General features: G+C 39.6%; 1 protein-coding gene across 4 annotated transcripts in view; it reads right to left on the bottom strand.

Moving 5' to 3' along the window:
* Positions 1 to 14392: 14392 nt before the first annotated feature.
* The window catches only part of LOC129824194 (matrix metalloproteinase-16-like), a 47447-nt gene continuing 38767 nt past the window's right edge, over positions 14393 to 23072 (bottom strand). For all 4 annotated transcript variants that reach the window (XM_055883647.1, XM_055883648.1, XM_055883645.1 and 1 more), the window contains 4 exons: positions 20005 to 20143; positions 17215 to 17365; positions 16221 to 16336; positions 14393 to 15981 (listed from right to left, as the gene is read on the bottom strand). In XM_055883647.1, coding sequence (XP_055739622.1) covers positions 15614 to 15981; positions 16221 to 16336; positions 17215 to 17365; positions 20005 to 20143 — 774 coding nt within the window. In that variant the 3' untranslated portion in view covers positions 14393 to 15613. The remainder of the gene's footprint in view (positions 15982 to 16220; positions 16337 to 17214; positions 17366 to 20004; positions 20144 to 23072) is intronic.

Below are 23072 nucleotides of genomic sequence, written 5' to 3'. Positions count from 1 at the left end.
AACTCCTTTGTTACGGCAATTCCCTTACGAAAAAGATTGCCGTACACTGCCGTGTAAATGCTCTGCAGTTAGAGTGCAGTATAACTGCAGTATGTTGCAAATATTGTGTCCAAAATAACACCGTTTTTTTTACTGCAGTAATTTTGCAGTGAAACTGCAGTTAGAGTGCATTATAACTGCAGTTCACTGTAGTTATTCTGCAATTACTGCATCCAAAATACCACATTCAACATCAGTTACTGCACTTTTACTGCAGTTTCAAAACGGCAATCTCTTCTTTAAGGGTAAGCCTGAATAAGTTCAGGAGTAAAAATGTACTTAACAAGTCACATAATAAGTTGTATGGGCTCACGCTGTGTGCAATTCTAGTGTTTAACATGATTTTTGATAGATACTTAATCTCTGTACCCCACACATACAATTATCTGTAAGGTCCCTCAGTCAAGCAGTGCATTTCAAACACAGATTCAACCACAAAAACCAGGAAGGTTTTCCAATGCCTCAAAAAAGAAGGGCATCTAGTGGTAGATGGGTATAAAAAACAGACATTGAATGTCCCTTTGAGTGTGGTGAAGTTATTAATTACATTGATGGTGTATCAATACACCCAGTCACTACAAAGATACAGACGTTCTTCCTAACTCAGTTGCGGGAAAGGAAGGAAAACGCTCAGGGATTTCACCATGATGCCAATGGTGACAGTTTAATGGCTGTGTTAGGAGAAAACTGCGGATGGATCAACAACATTGTAGTTACACCACAATACTAACTAAAATTATTGACAGAGTGAAAAGAAGGAAGCCTGTACAGAATAACAAATATTCCAAAACATGCATCCTATTTGCAACAAGGCAATATAGTAATACTGCAAAAAATGTGGCAAAGCAATTCACTTTTTGTCCCGAATACAAAGTGTTATGTTTAGGGCAAATCCAATAAACACATTACTAAGTACCACATTCCATATTTTCAATAATAATGGTGTCTGCATCATGTTATGGGTATGCATGTAATCGTTAAGGACTGGGGAGTTTTTCAGGATAAAAAAATAAACAGAATGGAGCTAAGCACAGGAAAACCTGGCTCAGTCTGCTTTCCACCAGACACTGGTAGATTAATTCTCCTTTAGCAGGACAATAACCTAAAACACAAGGCCAAATCTACACTGGAGTTGCCAGGTAACAGTTTTGACTTAAATCTACTTGAAAATCTAGGGTAAGATCTGAAAATGGTTGTCCAACAATGATCAACAACCCATTTGACAGAGCTTAATGAGTGTCTTAACGAATAATGGGCAAATGTTGCACAATCCAGGTGTGGAAAGCTCTTAATTCCCAATCTGGCCCTCAAACTATCATGGTCACCTAATAATCCCCAGTTTACAATTGGCTCATTCATCCCCCTCCTCTCCCCTGTAACTATTCCCCAGGTCGTTGCTGCAAATGAGAACGTGTTCTCAGTCAACTTACCTGGTAAAATAACGGTAAAATAAATAAATAAATAAATAAAAAAGACTCACAGCTGTAATAGATGCCAAAGCTGCTTCTACAAAGAATTGACTCATGGGTGTGAATACTTATGTAAATTGTATATTTCTGTATTTCATTTTAAATACATTTGCAAAAATGTCTAAAAACATGTTTTTAATTTGTCATTATTGGGTATTGTGTGTAAAAAAAAAAAGAACAACGATTTAATCCATTTTAAATCCAGGCTTTAACACAACAAAATGTGGAATAAGTAGAGGGATATGTACTTTCTGAAGGCACTGTATAACAGGATTGATTGAAATTTCCATATTTTCTATTTCCTTTGTATAAGGTTCCCATTCCTTGACCATGTTCACTGACAGTGACAGATGGATTAGGTAACCTCAGTGTATCATTCTCACTCAGTGACCGGACCAGTGACAGGCCCAGTGGATACGGAACTCATACAGCATGTGAGATCATTGCAGAGAGCCTGATATAGGCTACAGTTTGAGTTAGGGCCAACGTTTGTGCTCTCTCTGAGCAAGTTTGAGCAGAATCTGTTACATTTTATGTTCTCCAGCATTCAGTTATGAGAAATGAGTTCAGAGTGAAGTAAACCATCTCTGCCAATGGTTGAGTGAATGACAGACTACGACTGTTCTCCATCTGTAAGCAAGAGCATGACCTCTCAACATTGTCACGTGGAACAGAAAGAGAGAGAGAGAGAGAGAGGCTATGACAATTTTTTTTAAACAATGTTTTGCCCTAGTTATTGTCTTTAACTGGGGCCCAGAGCTTTTCCAGCTCAGATCGTATGATCAGAAAAAAACTCAAGCCCCTAAAGATGACTGAGGCTTAAAACTAGAGTTCACTGCCCTCAGTGACGGACTTACCATTAGGCAGAAAAGGCAATTGCCTCACATCATCAAGTGAGCTGGGCATAAGAAAAAAATACTAGTAATTCATTTTTTTTTTTTTTTTTTTTTTTTCTCCACTTGAGGCCCCCAACCCCTCCTCCCACGACAAACGACCTGTTGTCATGGGCTGCTCAGCTCATCGCTGTCATAACCCTTGGTTCAACAGGTTGGTTCAGCAGGTTGATTCAGCAGCCCAACCTACATGGGGATGGAGGGGGGGGGGGGGGGGGGGGTTGCCTGGCCAATGTGCTAAAAAAATGAATTCATAGACCTGTTGTCTGAAAACTTCAAGAAAATAATTAGCGCGCATCAATGTGGCCGGAAGCTGTGCTTTGTTATGATTCTGAACGGTTAGATCCAGTAGCTAGCAGTAACGACAAGAACCTGCCATGCGGGGAATTGTAGATGGCTCATTTCAGCTAGTTTTATCTTGTTCTTGATATCATGTCTTGTTTTGAGGTGTTTTGGCTGATTTCATGTCAATGCTAATATGGAGAGAAAAAATCCCTAGCTAGCTAACCAACAACTGTAACAACGTATTTAAGAGACAATAAGTGTTCATTGTGCAAATGTGTTTATGTTTTCAATAAACATTTTGAGACTAAATCTAGTTTACATGTTATCAACAATGAAGCCAACCTCCTTATCTTTTGCCCCATCGTTGCGCATGTGTCTGTTTTGTTGCTAAACAACCATCCCGTCTACACAGCCGCATAATTATTCATAATAGATCAATCATTTCCACACATAGAGTATAAATATATTTAATATCAATATTAATATAATCCACATTTTTCTCATAATATTAGAAACAACTGTCTTTCATCCCCCATGGAACGGTTCATAATAATGGACTAATCCACCCTGACAGAGTTCCCATGCATTGTTTCACGCGACATGATGGCAAGCGTGACTTTCAATGAAATTAATCTGCAACAATGAGGTGCTTTAAAAGTGGGGCAGAGAAAAGAAAAAGAAAGAAGGACAATTGAATTTTAACAGAAAAATGGCCTTAGTTAACGCATTTCTTTAGTAAAAGACAGGTGCTGTTGTGGTGATAATTCCAGCATCATCCAGACAGCATCAAATACATAGGCTACATATAGTAAGACATAGAGGCCCTGTTTCGCTCGCTCGGATGCTTTCTCCGGTGAGATACATGTCCTTTCAGCACCTTGCAAATTGATGAAATGTTGCACTGTTCGGATGCTGGAATTATTTTGGATGAACCATGCAAACTTTTGGAAGTGATTTGTTTGACAATCAGATGAAAACATCATGAGAGTTTGTGTTCATGGCACATTAAAAGGCAATACTTTTTTACAGTTAAATTCCATCTTTACTATAAAACACATAAAAACATTTGTGCACTGTCATTAGTCACCCTGACTCTGTTGCACGCACGTATGCACACACACACGCACACGCGCACACGCACACACACACACACACACACACACACACACACACACACACACACACACACACACACACACACACACACACACACACACACACACACACACACACACACACACACACAGAGAGAGAGAGGCATGGCATGGGGGGAGTGTGGCAAAGAGATAAGACTGAAGCAAGGCCTGATGTCCACAGAGACCTCTGAGGATACAACTAATTTATTTAGGATGAATATCAGTGGGATAGAGTGTCGAGGGTGGGAGGAGATTTCATGCATGGTTTTGCTGTTCTTTGATAGTGGTCGTTGTCCATTGCCATTTGTTAATCATTGTGAGTTAGGGGTAGACTGTTATGATGTCTTGGTTTTCACAAACAAAAAGAGGGCAAAAAATATAAACTCATGTTAATGTTTTACTATCCTCTTATTTAGCATTGGGATTATATTCCTGAATTTATAAATCAGTAAAATAAATCACAAATTGGCAATCGGCAATCACTCACTACATACTACTGTTCATAACGTTTTGAAGGCTCTCCTGTAATGCTGGAAGGGAGGATACTGTGTTTACCATTAGATCATAAGGCCCTCTGTGGGTGGAAAAGGAGAGCTGCATGCAACCTGACTATTCAATTATCCAAATGTCAATGAATAGACTGCAAGTATGATCATAGACAGGAGAATATGAATATCACTTTGATTGCCGCATATCTCCCACCCCCCACCCCCATTTCCCCCCCATCCCCACATTCCTTTTCCAGATTAGTACAGCAGCTGCCGGTTAGTTGTGGATTTTTCTATAACAAAGAAAGCACTGTAATAGTGGACCAGTCCTCTGATCCATCTAAGAGGTTTAAATACCTTATAAAGATCATCATGATAATCAATAGGCATGCTCTGGCCAATGATTATTGTTGCTGTAGCTGATCAGTGGAGAAACATTACATTACAGGGTTGGAGTTAATTCCACAAATTCAATTTTAATTAAATTCCCTCTCCCTGTAAATTCCATTTATGTCACGTTCCTGACCTGTTTTCCTTGTTTTTGTATGTGTTTAGTTGGTCAGGGTGTGAGTTGGGGTGGGCATTCTATATTATGTGTTTCTATGTTTAGGTTCATTGTCTATTGGCCTGATATGGTTCTCAATCAGGGACAGGTGTTTTACGTTTCCTCTGATTGAGAACCATATTAAGGTAGGCTGTTCACACTGTTTGTTTGTGGGTGATTGTGTTCCTGTGTCTGTGGCACCACACGGGACTGTTTCGTTGTCTTCCGTGTTTGTGCTAGTCTGTACCTGTTTGTGCGTTCTTCGTGTATATGTAAGTTCTTATGTTCAGGTCGGTCTACGTCGTTTGTTATTTTGTAATCATTTCAAGTGTTCTCAGTGTTTCTTCTTGATTAAATAAATTTTGTTATGTCTGCATACAACGCTGCGTTTTGGTCCGATCCATACTCCTTCTCCTCATCCGAGGAGGAATTAGACAGCCGTTACAATTTCATTCATTTCAAATACCAGATCAGTCTTTATTTAGAGATAATTCAATTCCTCTCAATTCAAATGTTAGGTCAATTCCAAGAATTCAATTCCCACTTCAATATTATCCCCAACAATTCCACAAATTCCAATTCAATTCCCTTAGGCTTTCAGGTGGATCATGTCACTGGAGTACTAAGCTAACATATGGAATTGTTTTAAGATGATCATACTATGGATCATTTAGGTATTTTATTTGGAATGTTAGAACTCCTTTAGGTATAAAAAAAACAAAAAAACAATATTTGATAAAATATTGATTTCGGCCTTTACTACAATAGCCCATAGAATCACATGAATGTCAAAAAAGACAGTCAAAAAGAAATCATAAGGAAATCATAAGGAAATCCTAAGGAATAAAGTTTTAAAGTGTCTGTCCTATATCTAGGAGATATAAGAAAGCTCAGGAAATATATTCGTTTTTTTGGACACATTTAACTTCTTATTTTAGTTGGCACAGAACAACCTCCATACTTCCACTCGTTTGTATAGGGTACCTTCAGATGAGTCCCGTGACACTTGTGGGAGTCAAAACGGAGAACATCATTGTGTTCTTGAGGGTCTCTCCTTTCCATAATAATGTGTGGGCCAAACCGTTCGGACACTACAGACATTTTTGTGACAAGACCGACTTTCGGGATGTCTCATGGTCTGACAAACACTGCTGTAGCTTGGCCACCTTCCATCGCAGATGTGAAAGTCCGACAAAGTCCGATGCAGTGAATTGAGCCTCAGCCCATGCAACAACAGATTTTGATGTTATTGTTTTATTATGGTACTTAAATTGACGGAAGGCGTCGCTAGTGTCAAACACATGCTCTTTGTGTAACGATCTTCGTTGGGAGAAAGAGAGGAGGACCAAAGCGCAGCGTGGTAAGTGTTCATGGTGAATTTTAATAGAACAAAACTGAACACTGAAAATACAAAACAATAAAGAGAACGAACTAAACCGAAACAGTTCCGTGTGGAACACACAGACACGGAAGACACCCACCCACAAAACACAACAGAAAACAGGCTAGCTAAATATGGTTCCCAATCAGAGACAATGACTAACAACTGCCTCTGATTGAGAACCATATCAGGCCAAACGAAAAACCCAACATAGAAACACAAAACGTAGATAACTCACGCCCTGACCATACTAAAACAAAGAAAATACAAAAGAACTAAGGTTCTTTCGGCATGTAAAAGCCAGCACTCTAGTATTTTCCAACCCAACCCTGGCACCATCTTATATCAGCCCCTGAGGGGTGGAAATATTTGAGGTGTGTTTGTTAAAAATGTGTGCCAGTGTGCCTATTTCAAGCAGCGCTAGTGGTGATATTTAAGATTCACCAAAAGCTGGTATTTTATTATTATTATTTAAAGCTGTTCTTAGTGGTAATGCAATTGGTTATGCCATCGATTGGTTATGGCATCACACAGTAGCCTAATTAGTAACCTTTAACCAATGATTTATTGCAATATCAGAGCAGCAAAACAGTCAACAGACATTCAAGTAAATTTTTTCTTTATATTGTAAATTATTTTGTCCATGCAGCTTCTGTGAAAAGTTTGGACTCATAAGGCCTATATGCGATGCATATTGAATGAAAGGTGTCACTGACTGTAGGGAGTCTTAGGTTAAGGAACATCAAGTTATCACAATAGAATAGACTGGGTATTGTTTTTCCTTTAGAATTTAGTTAAAAAATTACATCATCGACTTTCATCTGTTGGACCTAACTGTGAAATTGATTGTAGGTTAGGCTATTTCCCTGCTCATTTGTTTACCTTTCACGTGGCAAAGTCACTAACAGGCCATACCAACAACGATGGTAGGCTAATCTTATTATAACGTTTGGGTAATCTGTACTTGTCTTTCTTGAACATGCAGTGCATTCTCAATATGCGAATGCAATGTGTGTAGAGGAATTTTTCCATGTTAAAGCCAATAAAAAATACGACATTGGCAAAAATTTTGTTTACAGTACGTATTTTGTGTAGATCGTTGACAAAAAATGACAATTAAATTAATTTTAATCCCGCTTTGTAATACAACAAAATATGAAAAGGTAAAGGGGTATGAATACATTCTGAAGGCACTGTATGTAACCATTGTGAAATGGCTAGCTAGTTAGCGGTGCGGGCTAGTTGCGTTTCAATCGGTGACATCACTCACTCTGAGACCTTGAAGTAGTTGTTTCCCTTGCTCTGCAAGTGGAGCGACAGGTAACGATGCTTCATAGGTGACTGTTGTTGTTGTGTGGAAAGGGTCCCTGGTTCGAGCCCATTTTGTAACAAGGGAGGGCTCCGTATAGCTCCGCATTGACATGATTGGTTGATGGTAGGTGGGGGCGGGAGGTCCAATATAAACACAAACTCACATCCTTGACAACTTCCTTCACAACAGTTCTGCGCTGCTCCGTGAAGTGCATGAAATATGAATGCCCTGACTTATGCAGAGGCCGTATCCCCATAAATGCTGCGCGCCCAATGCAGATGTCGGATTTGACCATGCAGCACCTTTAAAGGTCATGTTGTCCAAAAATCAGGAAGTCACGCTCTGGCTCCTGGTGCCTGGTCTGACTAATTAATGCTATGCTGCTTCCTTCTTTAGGCCGACCGGATATGACAGGCCTATTATGGTCATCTAGAGTCCAAGATCATTTACAAAACTGTCAAAGATCAAACAACCTTCCCAAATATGTACCAAGACGTTGTGCCATGGTCTTACAAATCCATGTCGCACTGCTCTCTTTTCTACTACACATGACAGTCCTATGGTGTTGAAGGTGTTTGGGAAGAATCCTTTATAAAACCTGGGTTTGCACTGCTGCGGCACACACCGACACTCTTGCCAAGTAGCAAGCAGCTACTGAAGAAAAAAACAAACCAGCTCCATCATGCCTGTGAAACATCTGCTCTGATCTTGGGGATGTCGATGATCTCAAATGCTTTACCCGTCCCTGCATTCTGAAACGTGATCTGGTAAATCTCACTGATCTCTGATTCCTTTCAACTAACATTTTCATGTACGTTTTCCGGTCTCTGTCATGATAGCATCTTGAGTAGTTTGGAATTGTGTTACTAACTAAGATGAGGATGATGATGCAGTTGGGAAATAAATTAAAAACGAGCAGGACAGTAAATCGTTTTTTGAAATCATCGATTTCAAACTAATGTAGTCACGTTACTGCAGCAGTTGTATATCGATCTATATAGCCTGTCATAAATTAAGTTAGTCCTAATGATGCCTAAATCTGTCTGTGTCTGTCTGTATATCTGTCACTCACACTCTAAGTCTTGCTCTGTGTTTTTTTATTAACCTGCCTGTCTTTCTTGTCTCTTGTCTTTCTCCAGGCTGTTTGGGCAGCCATGTTTTGAGGTCAACATAGCTCTGGTGAGTCAGATTAAAGCCTGGAGCCGCATGGCCGGCTGAGGTAAGAACCGTGCTTCTGTATAAATCAAACTTAACTTCACTGTGGAAGATCAGTTTTCGTAACATAAAAAAAAAAAAAATTAAATAGAGAGTGCTCTGACTGATATGAGAAAGGAGCTTTCTCCAAAACGTGAACCTGTTTTATCACCTCAGACACTGTAATATCCTTCCTTGCTAGTGGTGTAGGCATAGTGAAGGGTGCTATATGCTCTAATATCATAGCTCACAGTTCCCCAACTGGTGCAGTTTATACCAATTTAAAACACAGCTGTAGCCTTACAAGAAAGGTAATACACACTTAAACATTGCTGGTCTTTCTCTTTCCATGTTCTAGCTGACATCAGCCTCTCCAGCAGAGATAACGTCCAACCACACGTCTCCAGATAACCCCCAGGTTGAGAGCCTTAGCTTTACCATGCCCTCTATCGAGGTAGCTATGGGCTGCTAGGTGTCAGTGAGTCAGACAATTATAGTTCATTCAATGTAAAAGGAAAAATATCACATGATCAACAGCAGCCCACATTTTTATTCTAAACAAGGACAAACCTTGGCTCGTCATAGTACCGCAGAGTCACGCTGTTGACACTGGCTCTTACAAACCATTTGATTATAAAATATGTTTCTTCTTATTAATGGATTAAAAAAGAGTTATTAGTGCTTTTTGTTGTGATTTTCAACAGGGTTCGTCAAAAACTCTCTTGGTTCAGTCTTCTGGACAATGGAACCAACTACTGCCCCCTCCAACCTGCTGCAGGGTAAGACCTAGTTTTCTATTGTAGAGTAGTTCTCTACATTATTATTACATGCCACTGCTCATTAAGTCTTATAACCGGTACAGGGTCCGAGGAGTTTGGGGGGTACCTCCCCCCACAATGTTTTGGGTCAGAAAATAGAAAGTGACATATCATAAGAATATTCCTGTAATCCCCAAAATTACATTGCACAAGCCCTGCACATTTAAAATGGCTGTGTTCCTATGGGAATTTGTCCATGCTTAGAGCGTCACAATTAGGTAAAAATCCTTTTGGAACAGTAATTGGTGACATATTTTCCCCCCAACATTTAAACATTGTGGGGCCTGCTGTATCTCAGGCTCTGTAATTGTCACATTGTTTCTGACACCTTTATCCACATTTTTTACCTTTCTAACAGTACGTAGCATGTGTTTGTAGGGCTTAGAGTTTTGAAACCTAAATGTACTTTAGAGGGTAGTATACAATATTATGCATCGCTTTGAAAATGCCACCAGAGGGCATGTCAAGTTACTCCAGCCGTTCTGGGAAGCTCAGGTTGAGCGCTTCAAGTTCCTTGATGTCCACATCCCCAACGAACTGTCATGGTCCAAACACACCAAGACAGTCTTGAAGAGGGCACGACAATGACTATTCCCCCTCAGAAGACTGAAGATTTGGCATGGGCCCTCTGATCCTCAAAAAGTTCTACAGCTGCACCATCGAGAGTATCCTGACTGGTTGCATCACCGCCTGGTATGGCAACTGCACGGCCTCCGACTGCAAGGCACTACAGAGTGCATACGGCCCAGTAAATCACTGGGGCCAAGGTTCCTGCCATCCAGGACCTATATACCAGGCGGTGTCAGAGGAAGGCCCTACAGATTGCCCAAAACTCCAGCCATCCTAGTCATAGACTGTTCTCTCTGCTACCGCACAGCAAGCGGTACTGGAGCACCAAGTCTAGGTCCAAAAGGCTTCTTAAAAGCGTCTACCCCCAAGCCAAAATACTCCAGAACAACTAACTAAATGGCTACCCTACATGCATATACTACCTGAATCACCTCGACTAACCTGTGCCACTGCACATTGACTCTGTACCGGTACCCCCTGTATATAGCCTCGTTACTGTTTTTTATTGTTGCTCTTTCATTTTATTATTTTTCAATGTTTTTTTTTTTTTTTCATTTTTATTTGTATTTATTTATTGTTTACTTTATTTAGTAAATACTTTATTAACACTTGTTTTTTTCTTAACTCCTTTGTTGGTAAAGGGCTTGTAAGTAAGCTTTTCACTGAAAGGTCTACATTTGTTGTATTCGGCGCATGTGACAAACACCATTTGATTTGATTTGATTAATCTGCTACCTGTCACTGTTAATCAAAGATGTGGTACCTACCGTGGTGCTGCAGTACTACTGTGACTCTCCTGGATAATACATATTTCAAACCTTCACCATCTTTGACTTTATCTTCATTAGCATATGTTTTTTCTGTAATCACCCCATCACACGTCACACTGCTTTCACAGTGTGTTTTTAGTATTTTTGTTTTGTTGAATGTCATTAATTGTCAAGGACAAAACAGATGGATATGAATATATGGGTCTGTGCTGTGGGAGTGTGCGCCCCCCTTCTCTCTCTCTCTCTCTCTTTCCAAAAATGTCACGTCTCTTGTATCGACTGCTGTGTAATGGCCTCTTCCCACTTCCATTAATAGCACTCCAAATTATCCGTAATGGCTTAACAGCATGTGTCAAAGCAGCAGAGAGAGAGGCACTCAAGAGCCTGGTAAAGGCAACACTTATCTACTTCCAGAGGACAGACAGAGCTGGTTACTATGCCAGACAGTTTTAACATTTAATGCTCCTGGTTTTTATGACATTCCCTTTTGACCTTAGTGGAGAAGATCTCATGTTAGTTGACTATAAAATTATAGGGTTTTGGCTTGTTATGGCATTGATGCTGATCCTTTGTACACACAGATGGAATTCTCTATACAATCCAACATTATTAAATGGCAAAGCCTTTTTTAAGCGTATTCATCCTTTTGGTTTAGCCTTTTTTCTCATTTTCTCTTTCGATCTCTTTGCTTTCAAACTTCAATCATCACTTCTGTTGTCGATGATACTACTACCACTGTATTTCATTTGATGATAACTTATAAATAGAATTTTCTTAGATTTAAACACTTAAAAGGAAAATAACATTCACATGAATAACGTGACTGTAATGTACAATGACAAAAACAACCAACAACAAACAAAGCATGATGCCCAAAAAAGCTGCACTGCATTTTAAAATCCACTTTATTGACAGACTTTATCTTGCCCTCAGAACAGTGCAACGAGACTGAGGAGCTGATGAGCACAGAGGAATAAATACAGCAATACAGTACTGACTGAACTGAACTAGCCTGACTGGCTCTGCTTCAGAGTTGGGTTCCATTTCAATTAAATTCAGTCAATTCAGGAAGTACACCAACTGAATTCCAAATCCTCGTTAGGGAAAATTTGAATTTCAGCATACTTCACGAATTGACATGGAATACTAAGATACTAAGCCATATGGAATTGTTTTAAGAAAGTCATACCAAACATAATTTTTCTATTTGATTTTTAATTTTAAGACCCCTTGTATAAATAATATATATTTTTTTTATGACCATTTTTATTTGGTCTTACTACTATTAGCCTATCCAAACGTGTTGAATAACAGATTCACATTGAACAACCGAGTCCCCCAAAAAAATCAAAAGGAAGTTTGTTCTGAAGCGTCTGTCTGATATCTGAGATATAAAAAAAGATCAGATAACATTTGTTATTTTTTTGTTATGTATTTAACCCCTGTTTTTGGCACTAAACAATCTCCAGATACACTTACATAAATTTTTTCGAACTGGTACCTGGGGACCTTCAGACGAGTCTTGTGAGGCCTGTGGGAGTCCTAGAGCAACAACCGACATGTACCTGTTTGTGAGAGTCTCACATTTCCATAGAGTTTTGTAGGCCAAACTGTTCGATGTTACGATTTTGTGAGAAGACCAATTTTCAGGATGTCTCATGGTCTGCCAAAAACCGCTCTTGCTCTGTCACCTTTCAGCGGAAGTGCGAAATTAGATTTCTACGGGGGCGCGGACATCGACTCTAGATTAAATGATCCATGGAGAACAACAATGAAAAATGAATGACTTGATAAGAACCCTTTAGTTATACGATTTCTACGGGTTACGATACAGTGTCTAGTGAAAGTCTACACAGCCCTAGCACAGTTTTCACATTTTTCTGCCTTAAATTTAAATCATATTTTTTGTTTTGAAAGCACTGAGGTCGGAAGTCTGAGATTTCTGAGTTCCCAGTTCCGAGTTCCCAGTTGTTTTGAACGTGGGAACAGTTGTCTTGAAAGCACCATAAATCTCATGGTACCCTTCGCCAGCTCATATCTGTGTGAAGCTGGATTCAGTGCTCTCATCTGGATTAAAACCAAATATCGATCCAGGTTGGAAGTGACAGCAGAGATGAGGTGTGCACTGTCGACCATGCCCCCTGAATTTAAGAACCTCCAACCATTAGTGGTGGCGAGATTAGGTAAATTATGTCTGACTAATTTGCAATTGATTGTCATAGCCCCACATTACAATTATGTGATGGTGAGTTAAGAAGACAATCAGAAATACTGTTAGAATGTTTTTCAATTGACCCAAATAAAACGTTTACATTGGCTTTTAATTTTCAGATATCAAAATGGTGTCGTGGGGCAAAAACGTTTGGGAATCTCTTTTTCAGGGCAACCTACACTGAGTGTACAAAACATTAAGGACAGCTTCCAATTCACCGGGGCATGGACTCTACAAGGTGTCGAAAGCATTCGACAGGGATGCTGGCCCATGTTCACTCCAATGCTTCCCACAGTTGTGTCAAATTGGCTGGATGTCCTTTGGGTGGTGGATAATTCTTGATACACATGGGAAACTTTTGAGTGTGTAAAACCCAGCAGCGTTGCAGTTCTTGACACAAATCAGTGTGCCTGGCACCTACTACCATGCCCCGTTCAAAGGCTCTCTTGTCTTAACCATTCACCCTCTGAATGGCACACATACACAATCCATGTCTCAATTGTCTCAAGGCTTAAAAATCCTTATTTAACCTGTCTCCTCCCCTTCATCTACACTGATTGAAGGGAATTCAACAAGTGACATCAATGAAGGATCATAGCTTTCACCTGGATTCACCTGGTCAGTCTATGTCATGGAAAGAGCAGGTGTCCTTAATGTTTTGTATATCCATTGTTTTTGTCAAAATTGCTCAAACTCAGTCAATTTCGTTGGAAATTATTGATGTATAGAAATATTCAAACCTTGTCTCTGTTTTTCAAGATTTAAGTCAGGACATTTTTACATTGGCTTTGTTCCTTTCATATTTTTGGGATCTGGACCAACTCCCCAGTTCTTGCCGGTGACATGCATACCCATAACATGATATTGTCCCCACAATACTTGTAAAAACACTTTTTCCCTCTGTGATGTGTTGTGTTGGATTTGCCCCAAACCTTTTATTTATTGAAGCCAAAAAGTGTATTTCTTTGCCATGTTCTTTCACTGTGGAGTAGATAGTGTACACAAAAAAAGTCCCAATTTAATCTCTTTTTAGATGGAAATTTAAGAAACGAAATGTTCACTTTTACAAGGGTGTGTAGACTTTCACAAGGCACTGTATGGTATTGATATAGCTGTTGATATGGAGTTCAATATCCTGATTGTATAAAATATTTAAGTAAAAACAAAAAAGAAGTACCACAAATGTGGACAACTCAAATCCCCAAAAATTTAAAAATACGTTTCTTCACGTTCACCGGGAATCTCACATACTGAGTCATCTCACACACGTCGAGAGGAACGTGACATCACACAACCACACTGATTTTAATATCATGGAGGGCAACCATGGGCAAGTCAGAGACAATATACTGTAACATGTTTATTGGGACCTACTGTATATTGTATTCACATTGACTGTACCTACTGTATATGTCTTCAGATCACAGCCAGGATTTTGCCACTTTTTCTTGAACTTTTTTTATCACACCATGTAAAAGAATACATGAAAAACCAACCGCTGTCACTGCCAGTCAGAAGAACATGTCAAAAGATGTTAAGAAACGAATACAGTAAACCCCACTACCACTATCTTCATACAGATTTGTGGAGCCTACATACAGTAGATATGTTAACGCACACACACACACCCACACAGACCCAGTCACGCAAACACACTCACAAAGAAACATAACAAAAGTAAGCTATGATTAAGGCAGTCTCCAAAATATTGCAGAGATGGTTTTGGCCCCTGTGTTAGAGACAGACTGCCACAACAGTCTTATTCAGTCCTCAGCTCTGTTCCTAGCTGCTGCTGCTTCCCATAGACCACAGACAGACAGAGAGCACACCAGACCAGACGGATGGTCATGAGCAGATATGGAAAAGACATGGCCAAAGAAAACGTCAGCGTGATGTCATGTCATGATGATGTTAGATCCATAGATTAGAATTAAACATCCCGACAAAGAATCCCGGAGTCATAATCCTCACTAGGAAGGGAAGATAGGTCAAAGGTCATATTTGGTTTGGGTATCAGACAGTCCACCTCACAAGTACTAATATTTGAAAGCACAGAGTCTGGGCAACTTGAACTTTACTAGGACATGAAAATAAAAAGTAGTAGCCTATTACTAAATGGTCCACTGTACTGTAGATAGTAAGGGCTTGTTAGGGGCGTGCAGAGACAGAGAAATACATAGGTCCCACACAGCTTTTCTTTTTCTCCAATAACTACTGAGTGTACCCAATGATAGCGTTAAATCAGACACATCGTCATTGGATTTGGCAGCCACAGTCCATCATAGTCTTGAATGAAGATGGCTAGCTTTGCTCCACCTTGCATGTCACAAAGAGGGCAAAGCACAGTAGAGGACTTCTCTACTGTACTGCATATACTGTCCATCCACAGAGGGAGTTGGTTTAACAACTAGAGCGCAATAGGAGTTTGATAGCTCTTCCCACAGTCCCTAGTGGAAGTTCCATACACCTCCCCTACAGTTCCAGTTCCCTCTTAGGTTTGGCTCAGACCCACTCCTGCATGGAGCGCTTGCAGTACAGTATGTGTCTCTGCGTGCTCTTCCTCCTGAACTGGAACACGGTGTAGAGCAGGACCATCATGCACAGCGCCAGGACGCAGGGGATGGCGATAGCCACAGCATTCTCTGTGCCCCCTGTGCTGTCCAGCTTGATGACGACGTCCACGTCACCGTTGCTGCTGTCGGAGTGGCGCTCCTCCACCTCTGGGGGGTTCCAGTCCCAGTCGGGGTCGGCCGGCAGGCCGTCGCAGCCCATGAAGTCCCTCAGGATGGAGCGGGGGTAGCCCGGCTCCACACGCAACCGCTGGTTGTTGAACTTCCAGTACTCCTTCCCCTTGTAGAAGTAGGTGAATCCTGTTCACAGGAGAAAAAAATCTATATTTAAACATTCATACAAGTTATTAAAATGACTTGTGCCAAAAAGTTTATCCTAAAATGTAAATTTTCTAGTTTTAGAACACAATCAAAAATGTCCTGTACTGAGAAGCAAGGCATAAATAGGCTATATAGAGCAAAGAGGCCAATTTGAGTCATTAGAAAGAGATGTGATGCAGAGATAGAGGAAGATATAGAGGGAGGAATGGATGGCCTACCGTTGGCCTTGTCCACAAACGCCCCCTGAGGGGAGTCGGGGATGCCCTTCCAAACCGTGATGGGTTTGGGGTAACCAGGGTCCATGTTCCTCATGTCTTCATTGTACCTCCAGTATCTAAAGCCAGGTAGGAATGAAACAGTGCAGTCAATATCCAGAAATGCAGATGTAGGATCTTCATTTGAGCCAGTTTGCTAAAGGAGGGAAATAATCCTGCAACAATAGTTAATTAGAATTATTATGTGGATTATAATTAATGACGTTTTTATAGGGATTGATACATTTTTTGTTAGGCCAACTTAAGTCGGACATTTCAAAGTGGAAATTCGAAACTTTAGAAGCTTTTTTAAAACCCAAATACACTACAAGTTTGCATTTCCTGCACACTCACTCACACTCACACTTACACACCAACATTATAATCTCATGATCTTCTACACGTACACACAACTTTTAAGGCTCAAGATAACGCTACGCTGCCATACCCAGAGGGATGATGTCATGGTCTTAAAGACAAAACTTCATTAGTGAACAGATTGCTGCGGAATGATGACAGCATCATGACAAATAATCTGATCTGCTCTCGCACCAGGGTCAGCGCCTCAAATAATTTAATCTATCATGACAGCTTCACAAACTATTGAGTCATATTGGTAAACACTATGTACTAAGTATAGCATCTTATCCTCTTACAGTCCACATATATAGATGGTCTCCTTAGCAGATAAGTCCCTCAACATTCGTGCCAATATCAGTACATTTTATATCAGCTAGCCTGTATCATTGTCATTGATAAAAACTAATACAGTATACCGTATAACCTAATTCACAATCTAACAAATCTAATGTAACTCACAGATGGTCTCAAAGCCTCCATAACATGCAGGCTCCTTGTCATCAATGCCTGCCAGTCAATTCTATCATCAGCTACAATCTATCGCCACTATGAATCAAACCAATGTGGTGTCATGGAGAAATGAAAAGGTAAAACAGACCTGTCTCCCTTGAAGAAGTATGTCTTGGCCACGTCCTCCCACCACACAGCGGTCTCTATGCTCTGGGTGGGCATCCCGCTCCCAAACAGAGAGATATCCTGAGGGTAGGTGGGCTGCAGAGTAGTGTCCTTGACCACCCAGAAGCGGTTCCCTAAAAAGAAAAATAGATCAGTGGATCAGTGGCCAGAGCCTGGGTCCAAACATTATGTTTTACACTGTTGCTATGTAACACTGTGGGCAGTATATTGTGACTGTTAATTCATTCCAATAATGAGGGCTTATTACACTGGCGTACCGGACACCCCCGCAGCCCCCAGAAGGCGGAAGGCCCACACCGGGGGCCCATCTGGGGGCCCATCCGCATGGGCTCGATGTCTATTTTATTTACTTATTTAATCATTTTTACAGTAACCCTCCAAAAAGTAATTTATAAACCTTTTTCATTTCAATACGTACTAGGAAGCTAAGTGTTTGTTTCTTAGGCTTCAGGAATGTGTCTGAAAAAGTGCCTCAAGCCAAAACAAAATCAGGGAAACTGAGCAGAAGGGATTGGTGGTTTAAATACCGTAGTTCTGTATCATCTTTAAATAAACCTCTCATTCTTCCTATTTGCCTCAACACGTTACGGAACGAGATGAAGTGTATAGGAAGCTCTGGGGACAGGTCGTCTGGATACTGGACAGTCAATAAATTTGGCATTTAATAGATTGGTTTTACGCACAACAACTTTCTATCCAAGCTGGGAGAAAGCGTGAGGACAGCTCATGTCATGCAGGTTCAGGTAGGCTATACAGGACCGTTGTATATTCCAAAAAATCAATTGGGAGCTGATTAGTATGTTGCTGCATCGAAAATGAATTTTACAATCTGCAATGTTTGAATTTCCTACTTTAATTACCGAACAAGTAATTACATTATTGCTGCCAGCCAGCAGACACTGTGTATATGTAGCAGTGTGATGTTGTTCCCCTAGATTACGCACCAAATTGCACACAAGGACCAATTCAAATAGGCCAGGTCAAGAGGGGACGTTAATAATCTGATAATAATAATAATTCAGTGTATTTTTTTTATTTAATTACAGCTGCATAGCTAATGTTTTTATTTGGTGTACAAACACTTTTTCATACCAATATTGTACATACAAGTGATTGTAAAAGTTTTGTATATTTTGGTTTGGCCCATCGCGGGTTATCTGTATTCCCATACCATTTTATCGTTCTCTTTTGCCTGACCCTCGGCTAGCAAGGTATGTTGTCCTTGGCTCCAAAACTGTTTAATATAAAACCGTCATAAGGTTATACAATGTACTGTTTTGCAACCATACGTTTGTTATAGTGTGGACAGTGTAGGAATTTATGTTAACAAGTTCCACAGAGCTCACTGACTGGTGTATCTGTTGTAACTTCGGAGTACTTGTGACAGTGGTTGAGTGAGTGTCCATGTGCTCGCGCAGGTGCCGGAGAGCTGTGACTGCACCAAGGGTAAAGTGTGTGTTGTCTCTTCGTGTGCAGGTATGTCTTTTATTTTGTCAGAATTATGTTCTGTATAGTTTTACTTGTATATGCTGTTGTGCAGCGAGTGTGTGCACGCAGCACCTGTTAATTCCTTTTGGCGCTCTTTTGCCTGACCCTCGGCTAGCAAGGTGCCGGAGAGCTGTGACTGCACCAAGGGTAACGTGTGTGTTGTCTCTTCGTGTGCAGGGCAAAAAAAAATATTTCAACGAGCAGACCATCAGTTGTGGCAGCGTCCTAATTAAGAATTACACAACGCAGAACGAACCACGCTACATATAGCTTCGTGAAATGTTAGGATTAACATGAGAAAAGGTCAACCAAATAGGCCTAGTAATAAACATTTATCCAATCCATTAGCTAAAGCAAAGCTACAGGCTACATGACCTGGCATCATCGATTCTATAAGCAGCCACATAGACATGAAGAGGGGGGACTGCATTACGCCAGTGACTTATTTGCATAGCTCAGGAAGAAGTAAGTGAGTTGTGAGTTTATTTAAGAGCTTTTGAAAACTAGTGTAATTATAATGAGTACAATAAGGGGCTACTGAAGTGTTTTAAAAAAAATTGTGAATGCAGTACAATAAGGGGCTACTAAAGTGTTGTTTTATTGTGAACGCAGTACAATAAGGGGCTACTAAAGTGTTGTTCTATTATGAATGCAGTACAATAAGGGGCTACTAAAGTGTTGTTTTATTGTGAATGCAGTACAATGAGGGGCTACTAAAGTGTTGTTTTATTGTGAATGCAGTACAATAAGGGGCTACTAAAGTGTTGTTTTATTATGAACGCAGTACAATAAGGGGCTACTAAAGTGTTGTTTTATTGTGAATGCAGTACAATAAGATGCTACTAAAGTGTTGGGAGTCCAGTCCTGTAAATAGCTCCTCCACGAGGGAATAAATAAAGCATGATGCTCTCTGTGATCCTGCTGGGTGACAGATGTCATGTTAATTTGCCTGATGGAGGGATGCAGGGATGGAGGAGGGGCTGAACTCTCACCCGTTATCATACAGTACAAAATTGATGCTATTTAGAACATATTTCTACTAATTGCATTGGCATTCTCTTGTACTTATCAATATGACATTGTGATGACCACAAACTGCTTTGCTCTGTCTTTTTCTCTCAATTGCTCTCCTCAAACTACCCTTCAAACGTAATGCTATCTTCTGCTGATACAAGAGTAAAATTAGATTCCCTTTCATCTCCATCTCTCTCCCATCCCCTCTTTTTTTCCTCTCCTCGATCTCTCATTCCTCTCTTTCTCTCACCTTTGAAGAAGACAAACTTCCCTTCGCTGTTTTCATAGACGGCGTCGATCTTGGCAGGCAGGCCTTTCCAGAAGTAGTTGATCTGCATGGGGTAGCCAGGGACCACTGAGTTGTCCCTCACCCTCCAGAACCACTGGTCCTACACACGGTGCCGACAAAAACACATGATCTTCATCTCCTTCTCTGTGGTAGCATAAACCCAAACTCTGAAACCTGCTTCGTCGCATTCCCTAAAACCAGCAGTGATTGATTCCACTGAAAGCCTTCAGTGAAAACCTCCACCTCCTTATGTAAACATATATTTTAACATCTCTCCATCCAAAGTCAGGGGACATGGTCAACAGTGGAAGTGTAATAATAACCATAAAATCTTGCCTGTCAAACAGAGAAATGGTTCCAATAATTTCCCCACCATTCATTTTCCCCATAGGAAATGTTAGAAGCACTTACAATAAGGGCTGTGTTTCGTGTAGGCTTACCCGGCGTGACGTTTTGATAACCATGTAAATCTCTTTCGGACAAGGTGACTTTTATCAATATAGTAGGTTTTATTTACTCTCAAATTCGAAATGCTAGTTAGCATTGCTAACAGGTATTGTGTCAATTTAAAAACTTGCACAAGACAGTTCACAGAATTTTCAATTTAAAGACATTTTGAATTTTTTTAAATAATTGAATATCTGTGTTTATCAAAGATAGAAGGTGATAGTGAGAGCACTGGGTGGAGTCCTTACCCTTTTTAAAATAAAAGCTAAATTAGTGCCCAATTTACATCCCTTCAAAACAAACCTTTGTGAACGGCTTTGTTAATCATTTCAACCAGTGGACCTAATTGGTTCCCCAAAAAATTATAGACCTTAGGAGAAATACCGTTACAACCAGGTGATTTGTCTTTATTCATGTTATCCAATGCTCTTTTGCGGTCATGGAGAGAGATGTGGGCTCCCAGGAAGCTGGCTTCTTCAGTTGAAAAAAGATGAGTTCTTATAGCTTTTAAAAAGGATTCAATCTGGCTTTGTGTGGATGTACAATCAAAGGGGTACAATTCTTTATAGAAACGGGAGAATCGTTGGTTGATTCATTTGGGTTCTGAAAGAAATGAACCTGGATTCAATCTGGCTTTGTGTGGATGTACAATCAAAGGGGTGCAATTATTTTATAGAAACAGGAAGTAATTAGTAATTCACCTGATTCAGATTCAATAGTTGCAATATCCGCTAATCGATCACTACTGCAAAGCTTGTTAGACAGTAGACGACTGGGTCGATTACCATGGAAGTAAAGGTTGAGTCTAACTTGATGGATGTCAAATTCTGCTCTGTCTTCTTAATAGATTTAGACCTGTCTTGACTTTGAAGAGAGTAGTCGCTACCTGGTCTGATAAAGGTGTTTGTTGAAAACGCTCTAACGTCGTTAACAACTTTTCCAATTCTGATATCTTCTTTAATTGTGATTTATTCAGCCCAGATGCAAATGCAGTTGCATTGTTTTTAATAAAACCTTCAATGACATCCCATAAAATCGGATGATCATCGACTTACTTTTTGTTAATCATTATCAATTAAGTTAATTCAGTTTCAAATTGTTCACAGAAAGTATGATTTTGTAGTAAGGAAACATTAAAGTGCCATCTTGTGGTTCTTTTAGGAGATTCTGGCATTTGTATCTGGAAATAATAAGCATGATGAACAGATATGCTCATATGTCGAATTTCTATTTTCATGATTAAAGAAAATAGAGGAGTAGATAATAGCACGAAATCAATACGGGAGAATGTTTTGTGCCTGTTTGAATAGAAAGTGTACTTTTTTGCTTTAGGGTTATGAGCTAGTCAGGCATCAATGAGGTTGTAATCAGAGAGTATATGTTGGAGAGCCTTTGCTGCCCCTGGATTGTAGTTGGTCTCATTAGTTTTGTCCCGCATGTCCAAAATGGCATTCATGTTTGTCCCAATAACCAGTTGGAATTCACTTAATTCTGACAATATGCTGCTCAGAGAATCAAAAAACATAGGATTATATGAATTTGGAGCATACACATTAATAAAAGCAATTTTCTTTCCATTATGGGTACATTTAAGGAAAATGATTCTGCCTTCTTTGCCTTTAGCCAAGATGGTTCTTTTTTATTTCTTATGTGTCACAATGATTACCCAAGCAAAAATATATATATATTTTAATATATTACAAGTATACTGAAATATACAAAAGAATCAAATAATATACTTCAAATTCGAGATGTATTTTTCTAGTATATATTAAGTAGACTATAATATATTATACTCATTGTTTTTCAGTCTTGTAGTATACTATAAATATGCTTTCATCAACCTTCAATACACTTATTAAGAGTACACCTTAAATTAATCATTTTTCAGTCTTTAAGTATACTATATTGGGGCAGCAGCGTAGCCTAGTGGTTAGAGCGTTGGACTAGTAACCGAAAGGTTGCAAGATCAAATCCCCTAGCTGACCAGGTACAAATCTGGCGTTCTGCCCCTAGGCTGTCATTGAAAATAAGAATTTGTTCTTAACTGACTTGCCTAGTTAAATAAAGGTCAAATAAAATATGCTCACTATAAATTAAACTTAAACACATTAAAACTGTACTTCAATTTCAATCACTTGAATTGTAATTTAGTGTATTCATTCAAAATACACTAGGAGTTGTTTTTAATAAGTTGAAGCATAATTTTTTTTTAATTAAACTCTTGTGAGTGATCAAGTGCACTATAAGTATACAGTGCCTTGCAAAAGTATTCATACCTCTGGTATTCAAATTTGATTGTGTTAAAAAGTGGGATTAAAATTTATTTCATTGTCATTTGTTGTCAACAATGAAATATCTGTAATATCAAAGTAAAAAATGTATAATACAAATTAGATCACTAAAATATAGCCGTTGCATAAGTATTTAGCCACTTTGTTTAGGCAAGCCTAAATTAGTTCAGGAGTAGAATTTGGCTGAACAAATCACAGAATGTGTTTCATGGATCTGTGTGAAGTAATAGGGGTCGACATTATTTTTTTTGTGACCAACCCTTCCTCTGTCCCCCATACAACATATGT

The sequence above is a fragment of the Salvelinus fontinalis genome, chromosome 26, assembly GCF_029448725.1.
Source record: "Salvelinus fontinalis isolate EN_2023a chromosome 26, ASM2944872v1, whole genome shotgun sequence".
Lineage (NCBI taxonomy): Eukaryota > Metazoa > Chordata > Actinopteri > Salmoniformes > Salmonidae > Salvelinus > Salvelinus fontinalis.
This window is presented reverse-complemented; position numbering and strand designations above follow the sequence as displayed.